Genomic DNA, 23,449 nt, shown 5'->3' on the forward strand with positions numbered 1-23,449 from the left:
GAAACCAATTTTTCTAATGTAGCTTCGTGACTTTTATTTTGAAATCCGCAGAACTTGAGCACCGGATGTAAACAAATCCTCAGCAGCAGCACATGAGAGGTGATTTTCCAAGGAACATGGACGCTGTTTGTCCTTAAACAGTGCAATGACAGCCCGCAGTATTTTACTAACCCGGCAAGTTTTGCCTCTTGGACATCATTTACGGCGTGCCTTACCTGTGAAGGTGTTTAATTTTATCTTATGTACACTCTGTCAGTGTTTAAGTGCCTTCTGTTTATGCTCTGAATTTGAAGTGCGCAAAGGCTTATTCTTACTGTAAGCATGATTTAGGAGAGATGATGATGTTGCTGAGGGTTTGTTTGTTTGCTTGTTTGTGTCAGAGCTTCTGCTCTTCCACGCGCGATGAAGTTCGCTTGGCAAAGGAGGCCAGCAAGAAATACGGAAAACCTGAACCCACTATATTTTCTAAAATAATTGACAAAACTATCCCTGCAGATATAATTTATGAAGATGACAAAGTAAGTTACAGACCACAAATCTTTATGGACTTTGATTAATATATTGTTAGGTAACATTTTGTGAAATATTTGATGGCAATTGTAGAATCATTGCAGTCAGATTTTTTGTTGTTGTTGTTGTTGTACTTTTTATTTCGTAAACAGTTTGTAAATTAATAGTTTGCATATCAATTTGCATGTTATATGTATTTTGTTGCAGTGTCTAGCATTCAGAGATGTAAATCCCCAGGCTCCTGTTCATTTCCTGGTTATTCCAAGGATTCCAATTTCCAGGATCAGTGAAGCACATGATGATGATGCACAGGTTTGTTTGTCCATATATATTTTATACATTTCTTGGCTTAGTAATTACAGAGTATGAAACATCTAAAATGTTGACGTTTTTCCATCCAGCTCCTGGGTCATCTCTTGATAGTGGCCAAAAACGTAGCGAAGAAAGAAAGATTGGATGAAGGGTACAGAGTTGGTGAGTGAAATAGCCTTTGTTTGAAATGGCTTCATTTGGCATCTATATTATCTTTATATCTGCAGTAGATTTAGTGTACTGCACTATTGCCCAGATTCACAGACATGGCTTAAACCTAGTCCCAGACTAAAATGCATGTTTGAGCTGTTTTAACTGAAAGCAACTTAAAAAAAACAAAAAAAACTTCAAATATGTCAGTGCTAATGTTTTGTCTCAAGATGCACACCGGTAATGTTTTTTTTTTTTTTTTCCTAAAGCTTGTTTTTAGAGCTACTTAAATGTCCTAATTTAACTAAGGCTTACTCCTGGCTTAATCTAAGCCCTGACTGTGAAACCAGGCCTATAATACCATATCATTACCTTTTAATGTATGTAATAATTACCTAATTATCTGTCATTATTATTTACAGTCATTAATGATGGAAAAAACGGGGCGCAGTCCGTGTATCACCTTCACATTCATGTTCTTGGAGGACGGCAAATGAAATGGCCTCCAGGATAGATGGACCTTCTGTCAAAATTAATGTTCTGCATTTTTGGAGGAGATGAGCATAACCAGTATATTTAAAAAAAATGAAATTTGTTGGATGTTATCAAAAAATGTTTGTCACATAATGAGAGAGTGGAAAAAATGCAATACTGTTTTCTACATTAAAACATTTTTACTGGATTTCAGTCTGCAGTTGATGTCAAGAAGCTGTTAGCTTAGCTGGGTTGGGTTGCTTTACTATTGTTTACTGTCATCTGTGGGTAATAAAAATGTTCTGGTGAGTTTTGCAAGTGTCCCAGGTTTTGAGCAATGGATAATAAACGTTCAGCATATGCAACAAAGTACTGAAAAGAAGGACAGAAAGTATATAAATGCAAAATGGGTTTTATTCACGAAATAAGGCAGAACAAATTTCTTGCAAAAAAGTGTTGCATTAAATGCAATGGGACTATTTACATATATAAATGAATTAAAAATTATTTACAGTACACAGCAATTCCTTCTGCCCATGTTTTATGAATAAGGGCCAAGGTGTAGGATCTGAAATCTTGCATTAGAACCAGTTTGGCCTCAGCTAAGGTCATCCTGTAGAGCTGTTTCACTGGTGACAGGTGGTGTGATCAAGTGACCTTGGTGGTCAGTCTGCATGTTTCTCGCACGAGTGTTTATATTAACTGAACTTTCATCTTATTTGCTGAAACATCAGATGTGTCGGTACAGTTCAGTCATCAACTCATGTCTGTGCTGACTGGAAGAAAAAAGTTTGTCATTATCCTAAACATAAATGGCTTTCATTATTTTACAATTCTTGAACATAAAAAAAAAAAAAAAAAAAAACATGTTAGTTGCATTTAAATTTAACAAAATATGCCATATTTAAATGTCCACAATTGTCTAATCAATAATGAATAGCCAGAAGGTTTTTTAGACCACACACCATGTTCCTTAAAAACAAAGTGACGCATTGCTTTTGCTCTTTGCGCTTTATCTTATCTGCTCGGATAATCATAATCTCTCTGCTCTTGCATACTATCTGTTTATTATAAGTGTATCTGCTTTGTGGCCTTGCAGCTTGTAACACAATCTTAATGAATAACATGCTGATCAGTAAACAACACTGAATTTACCAAAAAATGGAAATACCAAAAGCAAGGCTGCAAACATCAGTGAATAAATGAATATTAACACAGACATTTGCTTGTTTTTGAAATGTACTGAAAGATCTATGCAAAATTGCAAATGCTGTGAAAAGCAACTTAAATGGATTTTAGAATGCAATTTTTATTGAAATATCTCTAAATATTTACATGATGCCACAAACATGGTCAAATTTCTTTAATTTACTGTTTGTGTCTGTGACAGATATTTATAATTGTAGTTCATAAAGTTGTAGGCCTATGCGTGTTGTTTTTCTTTTATATATACACTATATTGCCAAAAGTTTTGGGACGCCTGCCTTTACGTGCACATGAACTTTAATGACATGCCATTCTTAATCCGTAGGGTTTAATATGGAGTTGGCCCACCCTTTGCAGCTATAACAGCCTCAACTCTTCTGGGAAGGCTTTCCACAAGGTTTAGGAGTGTGTTTATGGGAATTTTTGACTATTCTTCTAGAAGTGCATTTGTGAGGTCAGACAGTGATTTTGGCGAGAAGGCCTGGCTCACAGTCTCTGCTCTTATTCATCCCAAAAGTGTTCTATCGGGTTGAGGTCAGGACTCTGTGCAGGCCAGTCAAGTTCTTCCACACCAAACTTACTCATCCATGTCTTTATGGACCTTGCTTTGTGCACTGGTGCGCAGTCATGTTGGAACAGGAAGGGGCCATCCCCAAACTGTTCCTACAAAGTTGGGAGCATGAAATTGTCCAAAACATCTTGGTATGCTGAAGCATTAACAGTTCCTTTCACTGGAACTAAGGGGCCAAGTCCAACCCCTGAAAAACAACCCCACACCATAATTCCCCCTCCACCAAACTTTACACTTGGCACAATGTAGTCAGGCAAGTACCGTTCTCCCGGCAACTGCCAAACCCAGACTTGTCCATCGGATTGCCAAACAGAGAAGCGTGATTCGTCACTCCAGAGAACACGTCTCCAATGCTCTAGAGTCCAGTGGCGGCGTGCTTTACACCATTGCATCCGACGCTTTGCATTGCACTTGGTGATGTAAGGCTTGGATGCATCTGCTCGGCCATGGAAACCCATTCGATGAAGCTCTCTACGCACTGTTCTTGAGCAAATCTTAAAGCCACACGAGGTTTGGAGGTCTGTAGCTATTGAAAGTTGGTGACTTCTGCACACTGTGCACACGCGCTGACCCCGCTCTGTGATTTTACGTGGCCAACCACTTCGTGGCTGAGTTGATGTTCCCAATTGCTTACACTTTGTTATACCATTAACAGTTGACCGTGGAATATTTAGTAGTGAGGAAATTTCATGAATGGACTTATTTCACAGGTGGCAACCTATCATGGTACCATGCTTGAATTCACTGAGCTCCTGAGAGCGACCCATTCTTTCACAAATTTTTGTAGAAGCAGTCTGCATGCCTAGGTGCTTGATTTTATACACCTGTGACCATGGAAGTGGTTGGAACGCCTGAATTCAATGATTTGGCAATATAGTGTGTGTGTGTGTGTGTGTGTATATATATATATATATATATATATATATATATATATATATATATATATATATATATATATATATATATATATATATATAAAGAATTGGTTCGACAAACATCCAATTATAGTTTGCTCTTTTTCCATTTAAAAACGTTTATATATTGTGCTGTGACGATTACATCGTTTATTTAATAATGTAAATGTGAGCGCAGACACCAGCAGTATGAACTCGTCACAGCACAACACAGACTAATCTGACTCGTCATGATTGTGACGATGACTACGGTCCATAGGTTTGAATGGAACAGCAGGTGCCTCAGTAACTTCTTACTGCACCTGAGAAACATACGTAGTTACGTGCATAAGGTGAATCTGTGTTTCATCCTGTCCTGCTACATACTGTAACTTCACAATTCCACGTCCTCAACATAAGGACTGACACAGGAAAAAAACCCATACATACATGTAAGTAGTCTTCACTTTTTTTGTTAACATTAGTAAACGACGTATTTGTTATAAGAATCATTTTTTGCATACTTATCAAACGAATGACATTTCCATTCATTCTGCTCGTGTTCTTAAACTGACAGCGAATCTGTCGCGGTACAATTTAAACAGTTTTGTAGTAAAAAAAAATAAAATAAAAAAAATCAGGTTATTGTTAGTTAAAACTAATGTTATTTTGAGTTAAATGTATTCGTTACATAAGTGATTTGCTGAAAAGCCAATCTTAGCTGTATAATGGCTGTTTTCACTGTGATAGTGACAGCATGACTATATATGGTAATCTATAGGCTATTTTTTTCCCTGGGCAATAACAGCGTAAATGTCTATACAGAACTGACTTCAAATTAAACCCAGCGTAAAAACTGTGATCGCTAGCCTCGGTCTCCCTCCGTTATACAGTAAAAATAAATAAATAAATAAAAGCTGCACTCTTCACCTGCATATATGCACTAACTACTGCAGTATGACCATGTTATTAATGCTATATTTTCTGCACGATAGTGTATTATTTCCATTTCCTGTAATAAATTATTTTTATGCATAAAGCTTTTATTCAGTAGAACAATGGTATTTTGTAAAAAGCTGCCCATGTGAATGAGTGAATATTGAACATGACACCTTCACTCTCAATACTTTTAAGTACAGATTAGGATGGGATTCCTTAAGGCAATTAAATTACTTGCGCCTATTTCCTTCTCCTTGTCAGTAATGATAATGAACTGTGTCAATCTCAGACTTTTTTCTCATCTGTGTACAAGTTCAGAATGACAAAGATCAAGATGTGGCCACACTCGTGTTGTAATTATCATGAACTTTGTCATTTTGCAATCTTGAGTACAGTCTGGTTCTGAACTTCTACTCAAGGCATCATTACAAGGATTTGCATTTTCTTTATGAACTGAATTAACTGTTGTGGTTTATAGAACTGTAACAAAGAAAAAAAGAAGCTTGGCATCTTTTGAGTAGGCCTACTTTTTATATGAGTGAATTTGCTTATTCTAATGGCCCAATATACCACAATATAAAATGTGACTTTTCAAAATACAACGTTCAATCTACTCAGCTAGTTCACTTTCAAATGAAAATTAGCCCAAGCTTTGCTCACCCTCAAGCAATCCTAGGTGTATGTATATATCACGGTTATGATGGATGGATGTGGATGGAAGCACTTTCTTCTGCTCATACTCGTGACCCCTGTTCACTGCCATTATAAAGCTGGGATGCCTTAGGATATTTATTAAAATATCTCCGATTGTGTTCATCAGAAAGAAGAAAGTCATACACCTAGGATGCCTTGAGGGTGAGTAAACCTTGGGCTAATTTTCATTTGAAAGTGAACTAATCCTTTAAATTGTCACATGTATGCATTACATTAGACAAACTGTAGATGGCACACTTGTGTAAACATCACAAATGCACTTTTTTATGACTAAATCTTGGGAAACACAAAAAAAGAGATACATTTCTCATATGTAATTCTAGATTTAAAGATATGCACATTTGCGCATTAGCTATAGCTAATGTAGTCTAGTATATAGTCTATATATAGTCTAGTACTGTCTTATACAGTTTCCTAATGTCGATGAAAGGTTAGTGTTTCACAGTAACCCTCTCCTCTGCTGCTTTCATCATCTGGCACTGTATCCACTGGCACATTTTGCTAGTATTTTGCAAGAGTTGGGGTACATATAAAGATTAATGACATTTTGAAATCACTAGTGTTAGCGTCTCGGCCAGTTTTGACTGAAAGGAAGACATTAGACATATGATATTTAAATTTATATTACAGTTTCTTTTAATATTGTATTTGGTTGTTACTTTGTGAGCCCAAGTTTTCAGTGTTTTGTAAATAATAATAATAATAATAATATATATATACTTTTGTCATCTTAAGACTCCATACAATGTCTGCCGATGAGTGTATAACACCGAGTGATTCCACGGAAATTCCTGTCTCTGGATATGGGTATGTAGATTTGATCAATGAAATATGGAAGTTCTGTCCTCCTCCAACATTTTAGTACTTGATCATTTGCAGTGTTTGTTTGTTTTTTGCTGATCTATATATGATGTTATCTTGACATAAGTCTCATTTGTCTTTCTTGTTAGATCTGTTAAAACTGAAGAATATCAGACTGTAGCACTCAATGACTCCAAAAACCATCCGAATGGAAATTGTTCGTTCTCTGTAAAGAGTAACACAGGTATTGTCCTCACAAAGTGTTAAAAATCCAACTATTTTGCATAAATTCTGAGGAGTATTCAGTACCCATTAGTCATGTTCTACTTGCTGACAAATGCGTATACAAGGGATTATTCACACATACATTCTTGTGAAAATGACAAATTATTTGGTATCTGAATGTGACTTTTTCCCATAAAATTATAACCAGTTCTAGGTCAGTGTGTTGTAGAAATTACACACATTTGGGGACAAATTTGTATACCCAGAAGTGAGTTAAACCTGACAAAAACTCCCTAAACCTCCTTTATGGGATGTCCTCATTTGTAAAAACAACATAAAAATACCACAAATACAGTTTTTTTTTTTTTTTTTTTTTTGTAAAAATGCAGAAAGCTTTCTGTTAGGGTTAGTTTATAGTATTTATAGCTGCATTTTAAACAATAGAAGTCTTTGCATTGTCCCCATAGCTAATGTGTAGATTTGTAGCCCACAACATATAAATGTACAAGTTAATAATAGAAACAGATATTGTTATGTTCTTTTTTTTTTTTTTTGAACCAGTTACTCACGTGAAACCTGATTGGCGACTCACACTATATCCTGTCAGTAACCTGACCTATTTCAGCACTCTTGTTGAGCTGTCAGTTCCTCATTGTTTTTCTGAGTGTGTGATGAGGGCAGGTGCCTGGATGGACTGATCTGTTGTAGCTTAGACAGCATGCAGAAGCTTCATCTATAAATTTGCAAATCCTTTCAGAAGCACTTTTAATATATAGTCATGTCTCCTGTGTGTCCCTGCTGTCCTGATCATAAAGACGATGAACCGGCTATACCATTGAAGGCTGGAGATGTGCGTCTCGCTCCAGCCGAAAAGCTGTGGAGCACAGCCAGAGACAAGGCTGTCAAACTGAGGATGGAAGAATCGGAACTCGGATCAGAACCTCCCATGACGGTCCATCAGATGTTCATGGCTACAGTGCAGAAGTACGGAGACTATCCTGCCCTCCGTGGGAAGAAAGATGGAACATGGGTCACCCTGACCTATAAGGAGTACTATCAACATTCAAGAGCGGCAGCCAAAAGCTTTCTGAAGGTATGAGCTTTTCATATTTTTTCATCTCAAATGCTTTTCAGAAACATTTTTACACTGTATATGAAAAAAACTATGAATAGCTATTTAGTTCATGCATGGGATGTTCTGTGGTGTAAAACTATTTGCTATGTTTGTCGGATGTTTAAACACAAACATATTATAAATGTTTTCTTTCTAAATGTTTCATTTTGTTCTTGAAAGTGCCTTTGATTATTTCTTTTCATTTGTGAAATGATCAAACTATTGGCTTAAGGCATTAAGGATTCAAAGCTTTTACAGCTCTAGTTTCATTGTTGTGTTGAAGCTCTAAACAACACTAGGAGGTGATGAATTGCTTTTGCATATTGATTCACAGTGCTCTTTGTGTACTCTAGCTTGGCCTGGAGCGATTCCATGGTGTCGGAATTCTGGGCTTCAATTCTCCTGAATGGTTTATTGCAGATGTCGGATGTATCCTAGCAGGGTATTGACTGCAAATTCATTCCATCTGTTAAAAGTTAATCTTCTTAAAGTTAGAGAATGAGGAAAAGACTTCAGATTAAGTGATTATAAATGTAGGATCAGATAAAGTAGCTGTAGGAACATTCAGTATCTCTTGTTTTGACACAGGGGACTGGCCACTGGAATTTACACCACCAACTCCCCAGAGGCCTGCCACTATGTTGCTGATAATTGTGAAGCTAATGTTCTAGTGGTTGAAAACAACAAACAACTGATCAAAATCCTCCAGGTAGTTTAAAAATGAACGGTATTTTATCATTTAGTAGATGCTTTTATCAAATTACGAATGTATGGAGCCCAGGAAGTCACCTGTAGGAGGAAAAAAGACAAGACCTGCAAATCCGTGGCCACATTTTTGCAATTCGTCTCATCAATTTATAAACTGCAATCACAGATTCTTAAATTATTCTCTCGGTTTAATAAATCTTGTCCATGGATTAATAAACAGTACCCACAATTTTCCAATCACCCTAACCCAGATTTGTAAACCGTACCTTCGGTTTTTCAATCCGTACACAAAAATTCACAATCCGTACCCACACTTTGGCAATCCGTTCCCACAGTTTTAGGGTCTTGTTTTTTCTTCTACAGGTGATTTCCCGGGACTCCCTACTAGGGCTACAATCAATGTGATTCATCCTAGAAATACATGAACATGAGAAGTGATGCATTACAAAGTTCCAGAATTGCTAAAAAAATGTATGAGCAAGTACAGAGATGGTATTTTTTTAAACAAGAGTAAGTGCATTAATCTATTAGTTTTGCTTTTATGAAAGAATTCAGATAGAATTGGAAAGCTATAAAAAAACATACTTAAAAATTTAAGTTAATAATTTCAATAAAACATATAAAGATTAATTATTAGACACATCTAGAGTGTGTAACAATAAGTTAAAAGCAGACTAATCATTTATTACACTAACTTTAAAAACAACCCCACTAAATCTAAATACTTCCTTCAGATATGAACTTTTGAAAAGATCCATATTATGAACATTCTTGTTCATAATAGCAATCTTATCAAAAGAATGTAACTTATCACATTTTCTAATAAAGTCTGAAAGTTCTTACAAAAAGGTTCTGTATGTCAACAATTAATTCAATAGCTAAGTAAGTGATAATCTATTGCTAGCTGTGCATTAACTATTTTAATCCATGACGTGCATTATGAATCACTCTATCATTACGAATGCTTTGCTTCGGGCAGTTCTTTGCCTCAATATTGTGCATTAAAATTGTTTAATGCACAGCTATCCATGGATTATCCCTTACTTATTGCACACCTTCCAGCCAATTAGAATGGAGTATTCAGACAAATCATGGTATAATTATGGTATAACATTAAATAATAATGAACAATACATATACACAGATATACTATTGCCATGGTATATATATATATATATATATATATATATATATATATATATACATACAAGTATACTGTATATATAGTCATGGCATGCCAAGGAGAGAGAGAGTTCAGGATCTAGTTGCAGCAAACTTTAATTATAAACAAAAGAATCACTGGAGAAAACCAACACAAACCAAAACAGCTATCACAAAACAAATACACAAGGACTGACAAAACTGTACTTAAAAAGACAGGCTTAAGTACTCTGGGAAAGTGGGGAACTAAACAAGGAACAGGTGAGCATAATCAATTAAGAAATCAGAAACCATGCGCTGTGTTCGAAATCGCCCCCTATACCCTCATTTACTATTCCCTGCATTACTCCACTAATATAGTCCTTGAAGGAGTGAATGAAAACAAGTGAGTGAATTCAGACATCGAGTGCGCCAGAAGGGCTGCCACTTTTGCATGGTTTGTGCTTGCTGTTTAATAATCATTTGAATCTTGGCAAACTGGCACCCCCAGTAGTAATGAAAAAAATTATCTTGAGCTCTGTCATGAAAACTAGCATGTATAAACCTTAAGGAAACACACATTGTTACACCATTGGGAAGTGAATGGATGGAAGATTCAGCTGTGGGCTCCATCTTCTGATCAGACACAGGAATTCATTCAGTGTGCAGCGCAACTCTCACAGTGCATTATGGGTATTCTTTAGCCGTTGAGTGTACATCGGTTGTACACTCGTGCACTCGGTAATGTCCACTATGGTTTTGGACACCACTACAAATTGTTGTCCTCTCATATAGTGCTCTATATAAGGGTATAGGGGTGATTTCGGACACAGCCATGGAAACAAACTAGCAGAGGAAACAAAGAGAACAAATGACACAGTAACTAAACCTATGAATAGAAACCAAAATTACATGCAATATAATGAATCTTTTCATAAAACACTAATCATTATTCTTTCACTGTCATCATAGGTCAGGGATCAGCTGCCACATTTGAAGGCTATTGTTCAGTACAAGGGTGAACTGGAGCAGAAGTTACCAAACGTATACACAGTAAGTTTTTGCCAAATATACAATAAAAATGCCTCTGAGTTTCAAATGGTTTTTCTGTACAAAACATACAAATGCAAGCTGCAGGTCCGCTGATAATTACAGATAATTTTTTACTTTATTTTTTATTTTTTTTTTTTACAAAATGTCAGTTGGGGAAAGTGAATGTAAACAAGCAACACATTCCATTATGTTTTCTAAACAAATAATTAAACAGTGCTTCTGATATATTTGAATATATACATGAATTTGATGTTCTCTCAGTGGGCTGAATTTATGAAGCTGGGAGAGAATGTCCCTGATGCTGAGCTGGATGTGGTGATAGACAGTCAAAAGGCCAATGAGTGCTGCACATTGATATACACCTCAGGCACCACAGGGAATCCCAAAGGGGTCATGCTCAGCCATGATAATGTGAGTACCACATATAGTGTCACATAAAGTGACTAGTTCAGCACTTACTTCAATGACAAATATAATTAATCACAGATAAATGCAGTGTAATTCTTCTCATTTTGATGGGGTAAGTAGTGTTGTTCCTTAAATTCATCCCTCCTCTGTCCAGATCACATGGACAGCCAATGCAGCAGGTCACATGGTCAGGCTGAAGATGGGTGAGGAGGAAGTGGTGAGCTACTTGCCTCTGAGTCACGTGGCGGCCCAGGTCCAAGACATGTGGATCTCCATGAGGTTTGCCGCCGTAACCAATTTCGCCGAGCCAGATGCCCTGAAGGTTAAAATGCAAAGTCTTAAGATGCTTAAATTATTTATATACGGAAAATAGTTTTTTGTCTAGATTTATATTCATTCATTCAGCAGACACTTCTGTAGAATTGAGGAAATACAACTGATTAACTGGCTTGGTTAAACTCACTGCAGGGCTCCCTGGCCAACACTCTTAGAGAGGTGCGTCCCACAGGCTTCTTGGGAGTTCCCAGAGTGTGGGAAAAAATGCAAGAAGCAATGAAAGCCGTTGGTGCGAAGTCATCCGTCATGAAAAAGAAGATTGGTGACTGGGCAAAGGGGATTGGACTTCAAGCAAGCTATAATGCCATGAATGGGTGAGTTTTAAAAGAACCATGGATGAATTTATATGCTGAATTATTTGAAAGAATGCCAAAGCTCATGCTATTTCTCTGCAGTGATTCTTCAGTGCCTTGGGGCTTCACATTGGGCAATAATCTGGTTTTCAAGAACGTGCGAAAAGCTCTGGGTCTTGACCGCTGTAGAGCCTGTTACACTGGTGCCGCTCCCATCACCAAAGACACACTGGAGTACTTCATGAGCCTTTACATCCCTGTCTTTGAGCTGTACGGCATGAGTGAGAGCACCGGACCTCACTCCATCTCCTGTGCTGAGGATTATCGCATTATGAGGTCAGAGGCATGATGTGCTATGTATATATATTAACATATCTGCTGTATTTGAAATTACAAAGATGTCGTTATACTCATTTTAATGTTGCTCCAAACTTGTGTTGGTATTTTTTTTGTGGAATGCAAAACAAACAAACAATTTTTTGTGGTCATATGGAACAAACTGCATGTGGGTTTGGAATGACATGGTGTTAAATGATAACAGAATTTGATAACAGTTTATTTTAAGGTGTTACACATATTACATGTAGTAATAACATGGTAATTTAAGGGGTGACATGAATACCAATGAGTAACAAATGAGGTTCATTCTCATGTTACGCAGCACGTTTGAGCTCCCAGAAGAGGTTTGTTCTTGTGTGTTATTCACGTTCAGTTGAGCTTCTGCTTATGTTCACTGATTAAAGTTCACATGTGATTAAAGGGTTAGTTCACCCAAAAATGAAAATTCTGTCATTTATTACTTACCCTCATGCCGTTCCACACCCGTAAGTCCTTCGTTCATCTTCAGAACACAAATTAAGATATTTTAGTTGAAATCCGATAGCTCCGTGAGGCCTCCATAGGGAACAATGACACTTCCTCTCTCAAGATCCATAAAGGTACTAAAACATATTTAAATCAGTTCATGTGAGTACAGTGGTTCAATATTAATATTGTAAAGCGACGAGAATATTTTTGGTGCGCCAAAAAAAAACAAAATAACGACTTATTTAGTGATGGCTGATTTCAAAACACTGCTTCAGGAAGCTTCGGATCATAAATGAATCAGTGTATCGAATCACGATTCAGATCGCGTGTCAAACTGCCAACGGCTGAAATCACGTGACTTTGGCGCTCCGAACAGCAGATTCGATACACTGATTCATTTATGATCCGATGCTTCATGAAGCAGTGTTTTGAAATCAGCCATCACTAAATAATTTGTTATTTAGTTTTTTTTTGGCGCACCAAAAATATTCTCGTCGCTTTATAATATTAATATTGAACCACTGTACTCGCATGAAACGATTTAAATATGTTTTTAGTACATTAATGGATCTTGAGAGAGGAAGTGTCATTGCTCCCTATGGAGGCCTCACGGAGCCATCAGATTTCAACTAAAATATCTTAATTTGTGTTCAAAAGATGAATGAAGGTCTTACGGGTGTGGAACGGCATGAAGTTAAGTAATAAATTACAGAATTTTCATTTTTGGGTGAACTAACCCTTTAAAAGATCAAATTAAAAGGAAATCTAGATTAAATCTGTTCATCATAAAAAGCGATCGAGTCTCTTCAGAAAATTTGGACTAAACCGCTCGATTCATATGGATTAGTTTTCAGATCTCTTTATGAAATTTTTGAAGTGTCAAATTGGTTGGTAGTTGCAAAGGCAACCAATGGAGAAACTCCCAGATTTCATCAAAAAGATCTTCATTTGTGTTCCAAAGATGAACTTAATTTTATGGAGTAATTAATGACAGAATTTTCATTTTGGGGTGAACTAACCCATTAAGCCACATTCAGTTTTATCACAAAAAAATTTTTTTTTAATGAAGTATAACAAACATTTTGAACAAACCATTTTACAAAAAGTTATGCAATACAAGTTATAAAACAAAACAAAAAATTATTCTTTTAAAATTTAGATAAAATATATATAAAAAAAAAACTTTCTGGTTCAGGCTTTATGGAACATGTCCATGATTAATGTGATAAACTCAAATGTGTGTGAACTTGACTTCAAACATCGACTAAGAATAGCTACTGGTTAAAAGTGGATAATGACATTCGGGGCGGCACGGTGACTCAGTAGGTAGCACTGTCACCTCAGAGCAAACAATCCAACCCCGGCTGAGCCAGGAGTCCTTTCCGTGTGGAGTCTGCATGTTCTCCTCATGTGTCCCCCACACAGTCCAAAAACAGGCAGGTTACGTGGATTGGATATGTCAGGAAGGGCATACGGCTTAAAACCTGTGCCAAATCCAATGTGTGTGCGCATAATTCCAATGAAGCAGACCCTGCAAATGAGTGGGACTAGCACTAGGAAAAGGTAATCATATGTGACATTCATGTCCCCCCCCCCCTCCAGCTGTGGTAAGGTGTTGAAAGGCTGCAAAACCAAGTTAGACAAACCAGATAGTGATGGGAATGGTGAGATCTGTTTCTGGGGGAGGCATGTGTTCATGGGATACCTGAACATGCCAGACAAGACTGAGGAGGCACTGGATGCAGAAGGGTGGCTCCACTCAGGAGACCTGGGCAAACATGACAGCGATGACTTCCTGTACATCACTGGCAGAATAAAAGGTAGAAATTCACTTTTTCAGTGACTTTGGTTCCATAAGTATTTTTCCAATGGAAATTTTGTGAAAGAGTTACATGAACCAGTGAATCACAACAATAAAAACTTTGATTTGAAGCAAAAAAGTGTTTGAAAATCTGACAAAAAGACAAAGGTAAAAAACTGTGTATGTAACGACTTTAATAAGAGAAAGAACTGCAATCATTTTCCACTTGGCATTCTGCTGTTAAACACAAATATTTAAAAGAAAAGATGCAAATTGTTGACTTCAGCAATAACATATACCATCGAGTAACAAACGTGTTGCTCATAAAAGGTCTGTCTTTAAATGTTTATGAATTATCATTAAAAATGATTTCCCCTATGGTGAAAATGAATGGGATTATTGCTCTCTATACCTTTGGAAAACACTCATGTTACTGTGAGCAGAAAACTATCATATCAGTTAGATAAATGCACATTTCATCCATGATAACCTATAAACATTTATTTGTATCTAATTACCTTGCTCTTGCAGAATTAATCATTACTGCTGGTGGAGAAAACATACCCCCTGTCCCTATTGAGGACTCCCTAAAGGAAGAGGTGTCAATCATCAGCAATGTCATGTTGATTGGAGACAAAAAGAAGTTCCTCTCTATGCTACTTACACTCAAGGTGAGTCTCTGTTTATTTAGTGAGACTATTAAATGTGCACATTTTACCAAATGTTTACATTTATACCAGCCACTATTTTGAAGAAGAAAAAAAAAAAAGCTTTGCTAAGGCACCATTTTCAAAATGTATGTTGTTATATTTTCTTTTTAAATGACTGAATTTTATTTTTAGTGTAACACTGATGACAATGGGGACCCCACAGATGAATTAACACCACTAGCGGTGGAGTTTTGTCGGCAGCATGGTGTAGTTGCCAGCAAAGTCTCAGAGATCATTAACAAAAAAGAGCCAGCCATTTACAAAGCCATCCAGGAGGGCATAGACCGAGTGAATGCCAAAGCGACATCCAATGCCCAGAGAGTCCAGAAGTGGACCATCCTTCCACGAGACTTCTCCATATCTGGTGGAGAACTTGGTGAGTGTTATTTCTTTATATAGACAAGAATGTAAAATAGATGAAGTGAGTTTATTCATAAGCTGTAAGTAATACATGGCTGGCTGTCTGTTCATGATTATTATATTTTTGTAATGAACTGCAGAAGTAATTTTATCTGTCAGCTTGACAGACAAAGTATGAGAAGCATTTGTGTCAGTAGGTCTCACATGTTTTGATGAAACCGCTTTACGGGACATACTAAACAAGTTTGCCTAACTGCATTCCTGAAAGCATAATTATAGAGAGGTATGCAAACAGACTGATAGATTAGATGTAAAGTGAGCTAAAGTTTTTTTGTTCTTCTTAGGTCCAACCATGAAGCTCAAAAGGCCTGTTGTCAGTAAAATGTATCAAGAAGAAATCAACAAATTTTATGGTGAATAACAGAAGAACCCAAATGAAACGGAATTAAGCGGAAGACTACACTTGCCATTGTTCAGTAACATGTATTTTGCTCACTCCAGGACTTCCAATGGACCTCACTATAACACCGCTCACTGTCCTCAGTCAAACTTTATACCATTTTATACCAATTGATTCATTACCTTCTATCAATTAATCAGCTTTCTAATCTATCTGTCATTATAACTGGTTCTGTATATTCTGTACCATATATGCAATTGGAGTTTGACTGTATGGAAGTGCTATTACTGTGCAATTACTGTGCATATTACTGTCTTATCTGTGAAGAAGTTCGGAAGTTCATTCACTCAGCTTTTGATTGAGTGTACTGTTCTGTGATCAGTCTGCTTGTACACTAAATATTGTTGGTACTTCAAACAGTTACAGTGTAACTGTACAGAAACAGATGTGTGATGAATGTTTGTCCTCTTACTGTTCAAATTTCACCCAGCACATTGAATATTTATGAGAGTGGAGATTGTCAGTATATAAATAAATAATAGCCTATATTAGAACTCCATGAGTAAAGTATGCATTTGTATGTATTTGTTTTCTTCCTTGTATGTACAGTGCACAGCATAAATGAGTACACCCCCCTCTGAACAAATACAAAAGATGTATTTTCTTTATGATCACTTATACAATTCATGGAAAGATGGCAAAACTAAAATGTATTAAACATACATATAATAAAAACTGAGAAATATATGTCATTAATAGCAATAAAATAAGTAAATTAGCCAATTTTGTTTAAATGAAGGATTGCAGAAATTAGTACACCCTAGATTTAATTAAACAAATGTATAATATTCTAATACTTAGTATGTCCTCCATAATTTATAATATACTACTCTGACCCTTGTTGGCACGGAGTCTACAAGCTCATGACAAAATGTCACATCTGTCCTGTTTAACTCCTGGATGAGCTCCTTAAATGCCCTGATCTTTAATGGGGAGTGTTGCACAACTCGTCTCTACAGAATCCCCCACAGGCGCTCAAGAGTGTTAAGACTGAGTGCAATACATGTCCACAGAAGGTTTTTCAGCTTGGGAGAATACATATCCTCATTGTCAAGTTGAAAAAATGCCCAACAATGCAGGGAATGAGGAAAGGGTAACATTCTGTTTCAAGTTTGTGTATTAAATAACACAGTGGTGTGGGAATTAATGACAGCATTAATAAAGCACAACTCCCTCACACCTTCAGCACTCATACATCCCTATATAAGACCTTTACTACCACTGAACTTTACGGTGGGAACCAGGCACTTCTCACTGTACTCCTCCTCTAGCAACACCATAACATTTTGGATGCTGTTAGATCCAAAATGATTGATTTGTTCTCATGAGACCAGAGTATTGATTCCCAGAATCTATATTTTGTAAATAAGGGCTTTGGAAATAGCTAACTGACTTTATTGTGCTTTGGCTACATTAGGTAGTTCCAGTGAGAACAACAACCATGTATGTCATTTCTACAGGCAAGCTGCATCTTACTCTGTGACATAAACAGTCACTCTTTTCATAGCTTTTGCTGGCTCTGAGACACTCGCTTGGTATTTCTCCTGCTCTTTGTCTAGCAAAAAAATCCCTCATCACTAAATGAAAGCTTAAAAATGAAGGCCTGATTATTTCAGGGACCTTGTCACAAGTCCATTGTTTTTGAATTTCTGTGTTACTTTTGCTATATTTTCACACTTAAAACAATGATTTGGTAGGCTAATCCTCTTGTACCACTGTCCTCTGTTGTGTTAAAAAATAAGTCTCCTGACAGTTCTTTCACAAGTGGTTCCATTGTTGTCAGCATTAAGTTTGAGAATGATTCAGTGGGCTATATAACACTTTTAATTGTCAAGAAATTACTTCTCTTTAAATGTTTTGGTTCAACATACTTACCTGCTGATCAAACATTGCATTAAACTTACATCAGAAAATATTTATTTAGTAACTTTTAGGAGGGTGTATTTTGCTACACAACATTTTATCACCTTAAATCTTATTTTCCTGAATAATTTTGACATGCTTCTTTGGTAATTGCTGGAACATTATATCTCTAAAGAACCCTAAGATGTCTTCTAAGTAATTGAGTAATTGCTGACTTTCAGACGTTTCAGAGGGGGTGTACTCCTCTTTTTATTTATACTTTGTATTTATGCTGTGCACTGTATGTTAAGGCCATAACCTTGTTTTAAACTGGGGGTGGTGGGAATAAAGAAAAAGAATAAGAAGAATAAGAATGGTAAAAATTTCTAAGGTCTAATTGTAACCTAGTTGTGAAGTAATCCATTTAAACTCTTTGCAAATAGTATTTTATTTAAAAATATGCACACATTCACTCTTATTTGCATCTAATATGTCAAAAACACAAAACGTTTCTTGTCCTTCACATTTAGTTATGAATGACATGGATCATTTATCCTAAACTGTGGGTCATTTAACATATAAATCGTAAAACAGTTGTCAAAGATTAAATGTTTATATTTACATCTTGCCATGCACTCTTTCAAATCTAAAGCATCTACATTTTTACAATGGGAGTGTCACTAGCGTGAACAGGTGCAGGGAAAACTCCTGATATGTTCGTGTCTGCATGTGTGCTTGTGTTCTGAAACAACACAAAAGTCTCTCTGATAAGGTACCACACTAAAAGCACATTGTGGTTTAACTCCACCCCGCCCCCCATTTATTGTTTATATTGTGTTCCTGAACCAGTTTTGTGGTAATGCAGAAACACAAGAAGGTTGTATCAAGAAACATCATCTCTCTATAAAAGCGTCTTCTTTTGTCCGCTTCTCAGACAGTTTCACTGAGACTGATCTGTTTTGTGTTTTGCATGTCCATTTGTTTTGAGGTTCTGGTGTTACATGCAACTGTAGAAACCAATGAACTACTATAAATATTTAATTATTGAAATATTTCTAACACAGATGGTATATGAATTATGTGAGGTATAGTATGCTGTTTAGGATATACAATGACATCTAAAGTAAAATCTAAGTTTACAGCTCATAGTTAATATTCTATGAGCATTATGTATGTATGACACTCATGTAACACATACGGAAGATTCTTTGAAAATCTCGGGAGTCGCCAAAGCTTCTTTAAAAAGTAAGATGCATCAGTGCATCATTTTCGGACATGTGACTGTATATTTAGAAAGATGCACATGGCAAAAGCATCAAGCACTTTCTTTTAAATTATTATTAAACTATTATGAATAATATAGCTTGTGCTGATATGAATATTTTTTGTCTCATAAAATATGAATGATGTGCTGCAAAATAAGACTTGGCGATGGGATTGTGCATTATTAACCTTTTTTTTCTCTCTCTCTATGTTCATATTTTTATTTGAAATGTAATTCATTCACTTGTCCCCCAATGATTCAATGTACCCCTTCAACATTATACACATTCAAATCCTCTTTCTTAACACTAGTTATTGCTTTTCTGATTAACAAACATGATATCGGTCCATTAAGGACAAAGTCCTCAGATCACAATCTACTTACAGAACATTAAATCAAAAGAAGTCATCAGTTCAACTTGCATAACCTCACCAGTAATAAAAGTGCTGGAAATGAACCATTTTCTTTCACTATCTCTTGACCTCAGAAACTGAACTTTGATATAAACACAAGTATGAGCTAAAAATATTTCACAAACATTAGCAACAGATATTCTCTGTCTTACACATAGAGGTGTGCGATATAGGCCCTACCGGTAGACACGATTAACCAGTAGAAATTGATAAACCAGTAGAGATTTTGGACTATCGCAGTTACGCTCACGTGATGTTGTCATGTTGCACCTTCACAAAAACTTATCATTTGAATAAGTTTTTAAGCCTTCGGGTTTAAAAACAAGTCATTTTAAACAGTTCAAGTGCAATAAGCAGTGAAAGCAGTGACTCATTTCGGCATGTCTGAGAGGCTGTTTCGGAGCGCACACACCTGAAACGCGCATAGCCGCTGCTCATACAGCACGTGAGTAGTGAACAGAGTTCTTTTTGGCACCTTATTAGGCTTGAACGGTCAAATATATACACTTAATGTGTCAAAATGCGTCTTTGTGGGTATCCTCATGAGCACAGTTGCTTATGTCTAAGTGAGCGTAAACAGTTGAGAAAGAAAGTGCATGTGTATTAGTATATTAGTTCAGTGCATTCATTCTTAAAGTGACAGCAGCCACCTGCTGCCGTCTGTGTCATTAACATTAATCAATCTCATTGCTCTTGACTGAATTTCTATTGTAAATTTAATAAGTTCTTCAGGTAGATCCGATTTGTATCTTTGTTTTATCTATTGTAGTTTTTTTTTCTAGTGATTCAAGTTTTTTTAAGTAGGTCTATTTCATTTGTGTCTTTGTTCTATTGTATTTTTTATTTCTAGTTATTGAAGTGTTCAGGTAGGTATTTCATTTGTCTTTGTTCTATTGTAGTTTTTTGTCTTTTTGCTTGTGATTCATTTCTTTGTTACTATTTTATCACTGACTGTTTACTTCTCTTCAGTGAGCTTGAGTTTTTTAAAATAATTTATTGTTTTACTTATATCAGTTAGGCTACTATTAGATTTTTGTGATACTGAAATTGGTGATGGTGATTTATGAAATTTCAATGGTATCAAAAATTGATATAACAAATACTTTATTTAAAGCAAAAATAACTATATTGTGATACATATCATTACTGTGAAATAAAATGACTCATATAGTGATATAAAATTTTGGTCATACCGCCCACCCCTACTAACACATTTCATCCATCTGACCTGAGCAGTTTAGTACGTGACCAGACTGGCTCTGGAACAATCCCTCATGGGTTGCCTTTGGCTCTTGCAACATAGACTTTGTCCTTAACTTTGTCCCTAAAAATTACTTGTGTTGGTTTTGGATTTGACTTTTATTTAGAAAATTACCACATACCAATTTACTGGGTAAAAGTCTTAAAGGGATAGTTCACCCAAAAATTGAAATTGTCATCATATCTGCTCTTTTGTTAGAAATGTTATAAAGTTTTTGTAAGTCCTTTGGCCCTTAGTTTAACAATAAGAAAGATTTTGTTTTTGGTCATCTATCAGCTTATACAAATATGAAGATCATGCTGACATGTATTCTCATGGCATAGGCTCTCTGACATACTGACAGCAGCCTTTCACCACAGAAATGTTTATTAAGAACAGTGCAACACTGCGCTCATGTGGTCAAAAGATACTCGGTCACACCAGTTGCATAACAAATATTATTTACTATCTTTAGCAGACTGCATCTTAAAGGAAAGTTTAATTTATTTGATTGCTCAACAACAAAGAAAACAAAACTTGCATATGATTTGTGGCAGGAACTGCAGGTCCTCTCTAAATATATTTTGTTAAAAAAAGTAAGTTACCTGATTGCCTTAAAATTTTGAGTACAATGAAATTAAAAATTTGAGTTAATACAATGAAGGCGATTGGTTTAATCAACAGAAACTCAAAATATTATGTTATCTGAACCACATTAAGTTGATTTGACAAAAGAAAAAATGTGATAAATCATGAAAATATATATTTTTTTTACAGTGTATTAGTGTTTGTCTAAATCAGATACATTTACATTTTCATACATAGATCAAAGTATTGAATCACTTACGACTATGTTAAAAAACATACCATTTAACATTCAAACCTGAGCATCCAAGTATTCGTGTAGCTGTATAAAATCTGTATGAAACTGTAAAATCTGAATGTGTACTGCATAAAATCAATAGACCTTCTAAAGTACATGCAAAATACAGGGTTAGACAGGATTATAGTTCAGAAAGTTAAGAACTGAATTTTGCCTAATGCAAAACATGGATTTTATATACCATTAAAATATATGTTTATTTTTTATTAATATATAATGGTGTTTGAAAGTATTATGGAAATCTTTATGAGAAAATGACATTACAACAGCTCAGTTTTAATCATTGTTTGGGTTTTCAAAATTGGCTTAAAATATTAAGAGATAGGGATTGATGAGTTTTGTGTTACACGGTAAATCATAAACAAATGCACATAAATGCTTGAAATTATACACTAATAATGATTATAAATGAATAAAAATGAAGAGCAAAGAAATTACAATTTGCTGCATTTTTTTTATCAAGGTGACTTCTTAAAAAAAAAAAATTTTCGACAAAAATATGGCTTTTCACATTTAATTTCATAATTCATAGTTTGAGAAAGCAAGAGTGCAGCAAATTGTAATTTCTTTGCTCTCCATTTTTACCCCTACAATTTTATGTCAAATCCAATTTACAACACAAAATGTCCCAAACGTTGGGAAACACATTTTCTACAAGGTTTTATGAATTACATTTTCTTGTAATTCTGCCAACCTTTCTTTGGCATTAAGAAACCCCTTTTTAAAATGAAACTATGCAGCATCTCTCTCTCTCTCTCTCTCTCTCTCTCTCTCTCTCTCTCTATATATATATATATATATATATATATATATATATATATACACACACAGAGCTGGGTAGTAACAGATTACATGTGATCTGGATTACGTTATCAGATTCCAAAAATCAAGTACTTGTAATTAGAGTAACTACTTTTTAAAATACTCGTAATCAGACTACAGTTACTTTTTTTATGGATTACATGATTACAATTATTTACACAATGGCAGTAAGCTGTTCACAACTGATTGATTCTCCTATTTTATCTTTTTTTTCACGTTTATATTTTTTTCATAATAAACCTTCCACTCGTCATTCTCCCGCGGTGAGGGGGAAATATAGATTAATATATATGAAATATAGATGAAAAATCTATATTAAATAATAATAATAATAATAATAATAATAATATATGAAATATTGATGAAATATTTGATGTAGCAGTGAAATTAATTTTAAGTAAATATGTTTTAAAATCATAAAATGTGATTTTGTTTTATTAAGTGCTACTATCAGCAAACAGGTACATTAGTGTTAGTATTTTGAAGTATTAACTGTCCATACATTGCACTTTAAAAAGAATCTGTTGAGGCTCTTGTTGGTGAATAGAATATATTTTTTGGAATATATTTTTTCTTTGTATCTGTCAAAATAGTACAAGCATATCCTACAATATATGTGACATCAAATAATGGTTAGCACAAAAGTAATCTAAATGTAATCCAAAAGTAGTGCGATTACATTACCAAAAATGTGTAATCTAAGAGATTATATTACTGATTACAAATTTTGTCATGTAATTTGTAATCAGTAACTGATTACATTTCATAAGTAATCTACCCAGCTCTATATATACCCAGCTACCCAGCTCTCTCTCTCTCTCTATATATATATATATATATATATATATATATATATATATATATATATATATATATATATACAAGAAAAAGGAGATAGTCTGCCTATTATTCTTTGCTAGCTGCTGTGTGTCACATAAGTAAGTTAAAAATGATAAATATTTTACCCATTTGAATGAAAGTATTAGAAGCTCTTATTTGG

At 35.3% G+C, this 23,449-nt stretch overlaps 2 protein-coding genes across 2 annotated transcripts; both read left to right on the forward strand.

The window, feature by feature from the left end:
* Window positions 1-53: 53 nt before the first annotated feature.
* Window positions 54-1,755, forward strand: hint2 (histidine triad nucleotide binding protein 2). Its single transcript, XM_048189367.1, has 5 exons — window positions 54-223; window positions 381-518; window positions 718-822; window positions 912-984; window positions 1,395-1,755. The coding sequence occupies exons 1-5, from the start codon at window positions 146-148 to the stop codon at window positions 1,484-1,486; spliced, it is 486 nt and encodes a 161-aa protein (XP_048045324.1). The 5' UTR covers window positions 54-145; the 3' UTR covers window positions 1,487-1,755.
* A 2,628-nt stretch (window positions 1,756-4,383) lies between these two features.
* LOC125267590 (long-chain-fatty-acid--CoA ligase ACSBG2-like) lies at window positions 4,384-16,573 on the forward strand. Its single transcript, XM_048189368.1, has 15 exons — window positions 4,384-4,568; window positions 6,505-6,576; window positions 6,720-6,814; window positions 7,611-7,888; window positions 8,263-8,351; window positions 8,498-8,618; window positions 10,730-10,810; window positions 11,072-11,221; window positions 11,373-11,540; window positions 11,687-11,868; window positions 11,950-12,183; window positions 14,257-14,474; window positions 14,987-15,126; window positions 15,298-15,541; window positions 15,870-16,573. Exons 2-15 carry the CDS (start codon window positions 6,515-6,517, stop codon window positions 15,944-15,946), a joined length of 2,139 nt encoding a protein of 712 aa, XP_048045325.1. The 5' UTR covers window positions 4,384-4,568; window positions 6,505-6,514; the 3' UTR covers window positions 15,947-16,573.
* The last annotated feature ends 6,876 nt before the right edge of the window (window positions 16,574-23,449 follow it).

Source organism: Megalobrama amblycephala, linkage group LG4 (assembly GCF_018812025.1).
Source record: "Megalobrama amblycephala isolate DHTTF-2021 linkage group LG4, ASM1881202v1, whole genome shotgun sequence".
Classification (NCBI taxonomy): Eukaryota; Metazoa; Chordata; class Actinopteri; order Cypriniformes; family Xenocyprididae; genus Megalobrama; species Megalobrama amblycephala.

Excerpts from the sequence above, each read along its gene's own strand:
- hint2 (XM_048189367.1), top strand. The coding sequence starts at position 146 with ATGACAGCCCGCAGTATTTTACTAACCCGGCAAGTTTTGCCTCTTGGA. Across the intron at positions 224-380 it reads GGCGTGCCTTACCTGTGAAG|AGCTTCTGCTCTTCCACGCG; the intron begins GTGTTTAATTTT and ends TGTTTGTGTCAG. Across the intron at positions 985-1,394 it reads GGATGAAGGGTACAGAGTTG|TCATTAATGATGGAAAAAAC; the intron begins GTGAGTGAAATA and ends TATTATTTACAG.
- LOC125267590 (XM_048189368.1), top strand. The coding sequence starts at position 6,515 with ATGTCTGCCGATGAGTGTATAACACCGAGTGATTCCACGGAAATTCCT. Across the intron at positions 11,541-11,686 it reads CCGAGCCAGATGCCCTGAAG|GGCTCCCTGGCCAACACTCT; the intron begins GTTAAAATGCAA and ends AACTCACTGCAG. Across the intron at positions 12,184-14,256 it reads GAGGATTATCGCATTATGAG|CTGTGGTAAGGTGTTGAAAG; the intron begins GTCAGAGGCATG and ends CCCCCCCTCCAG.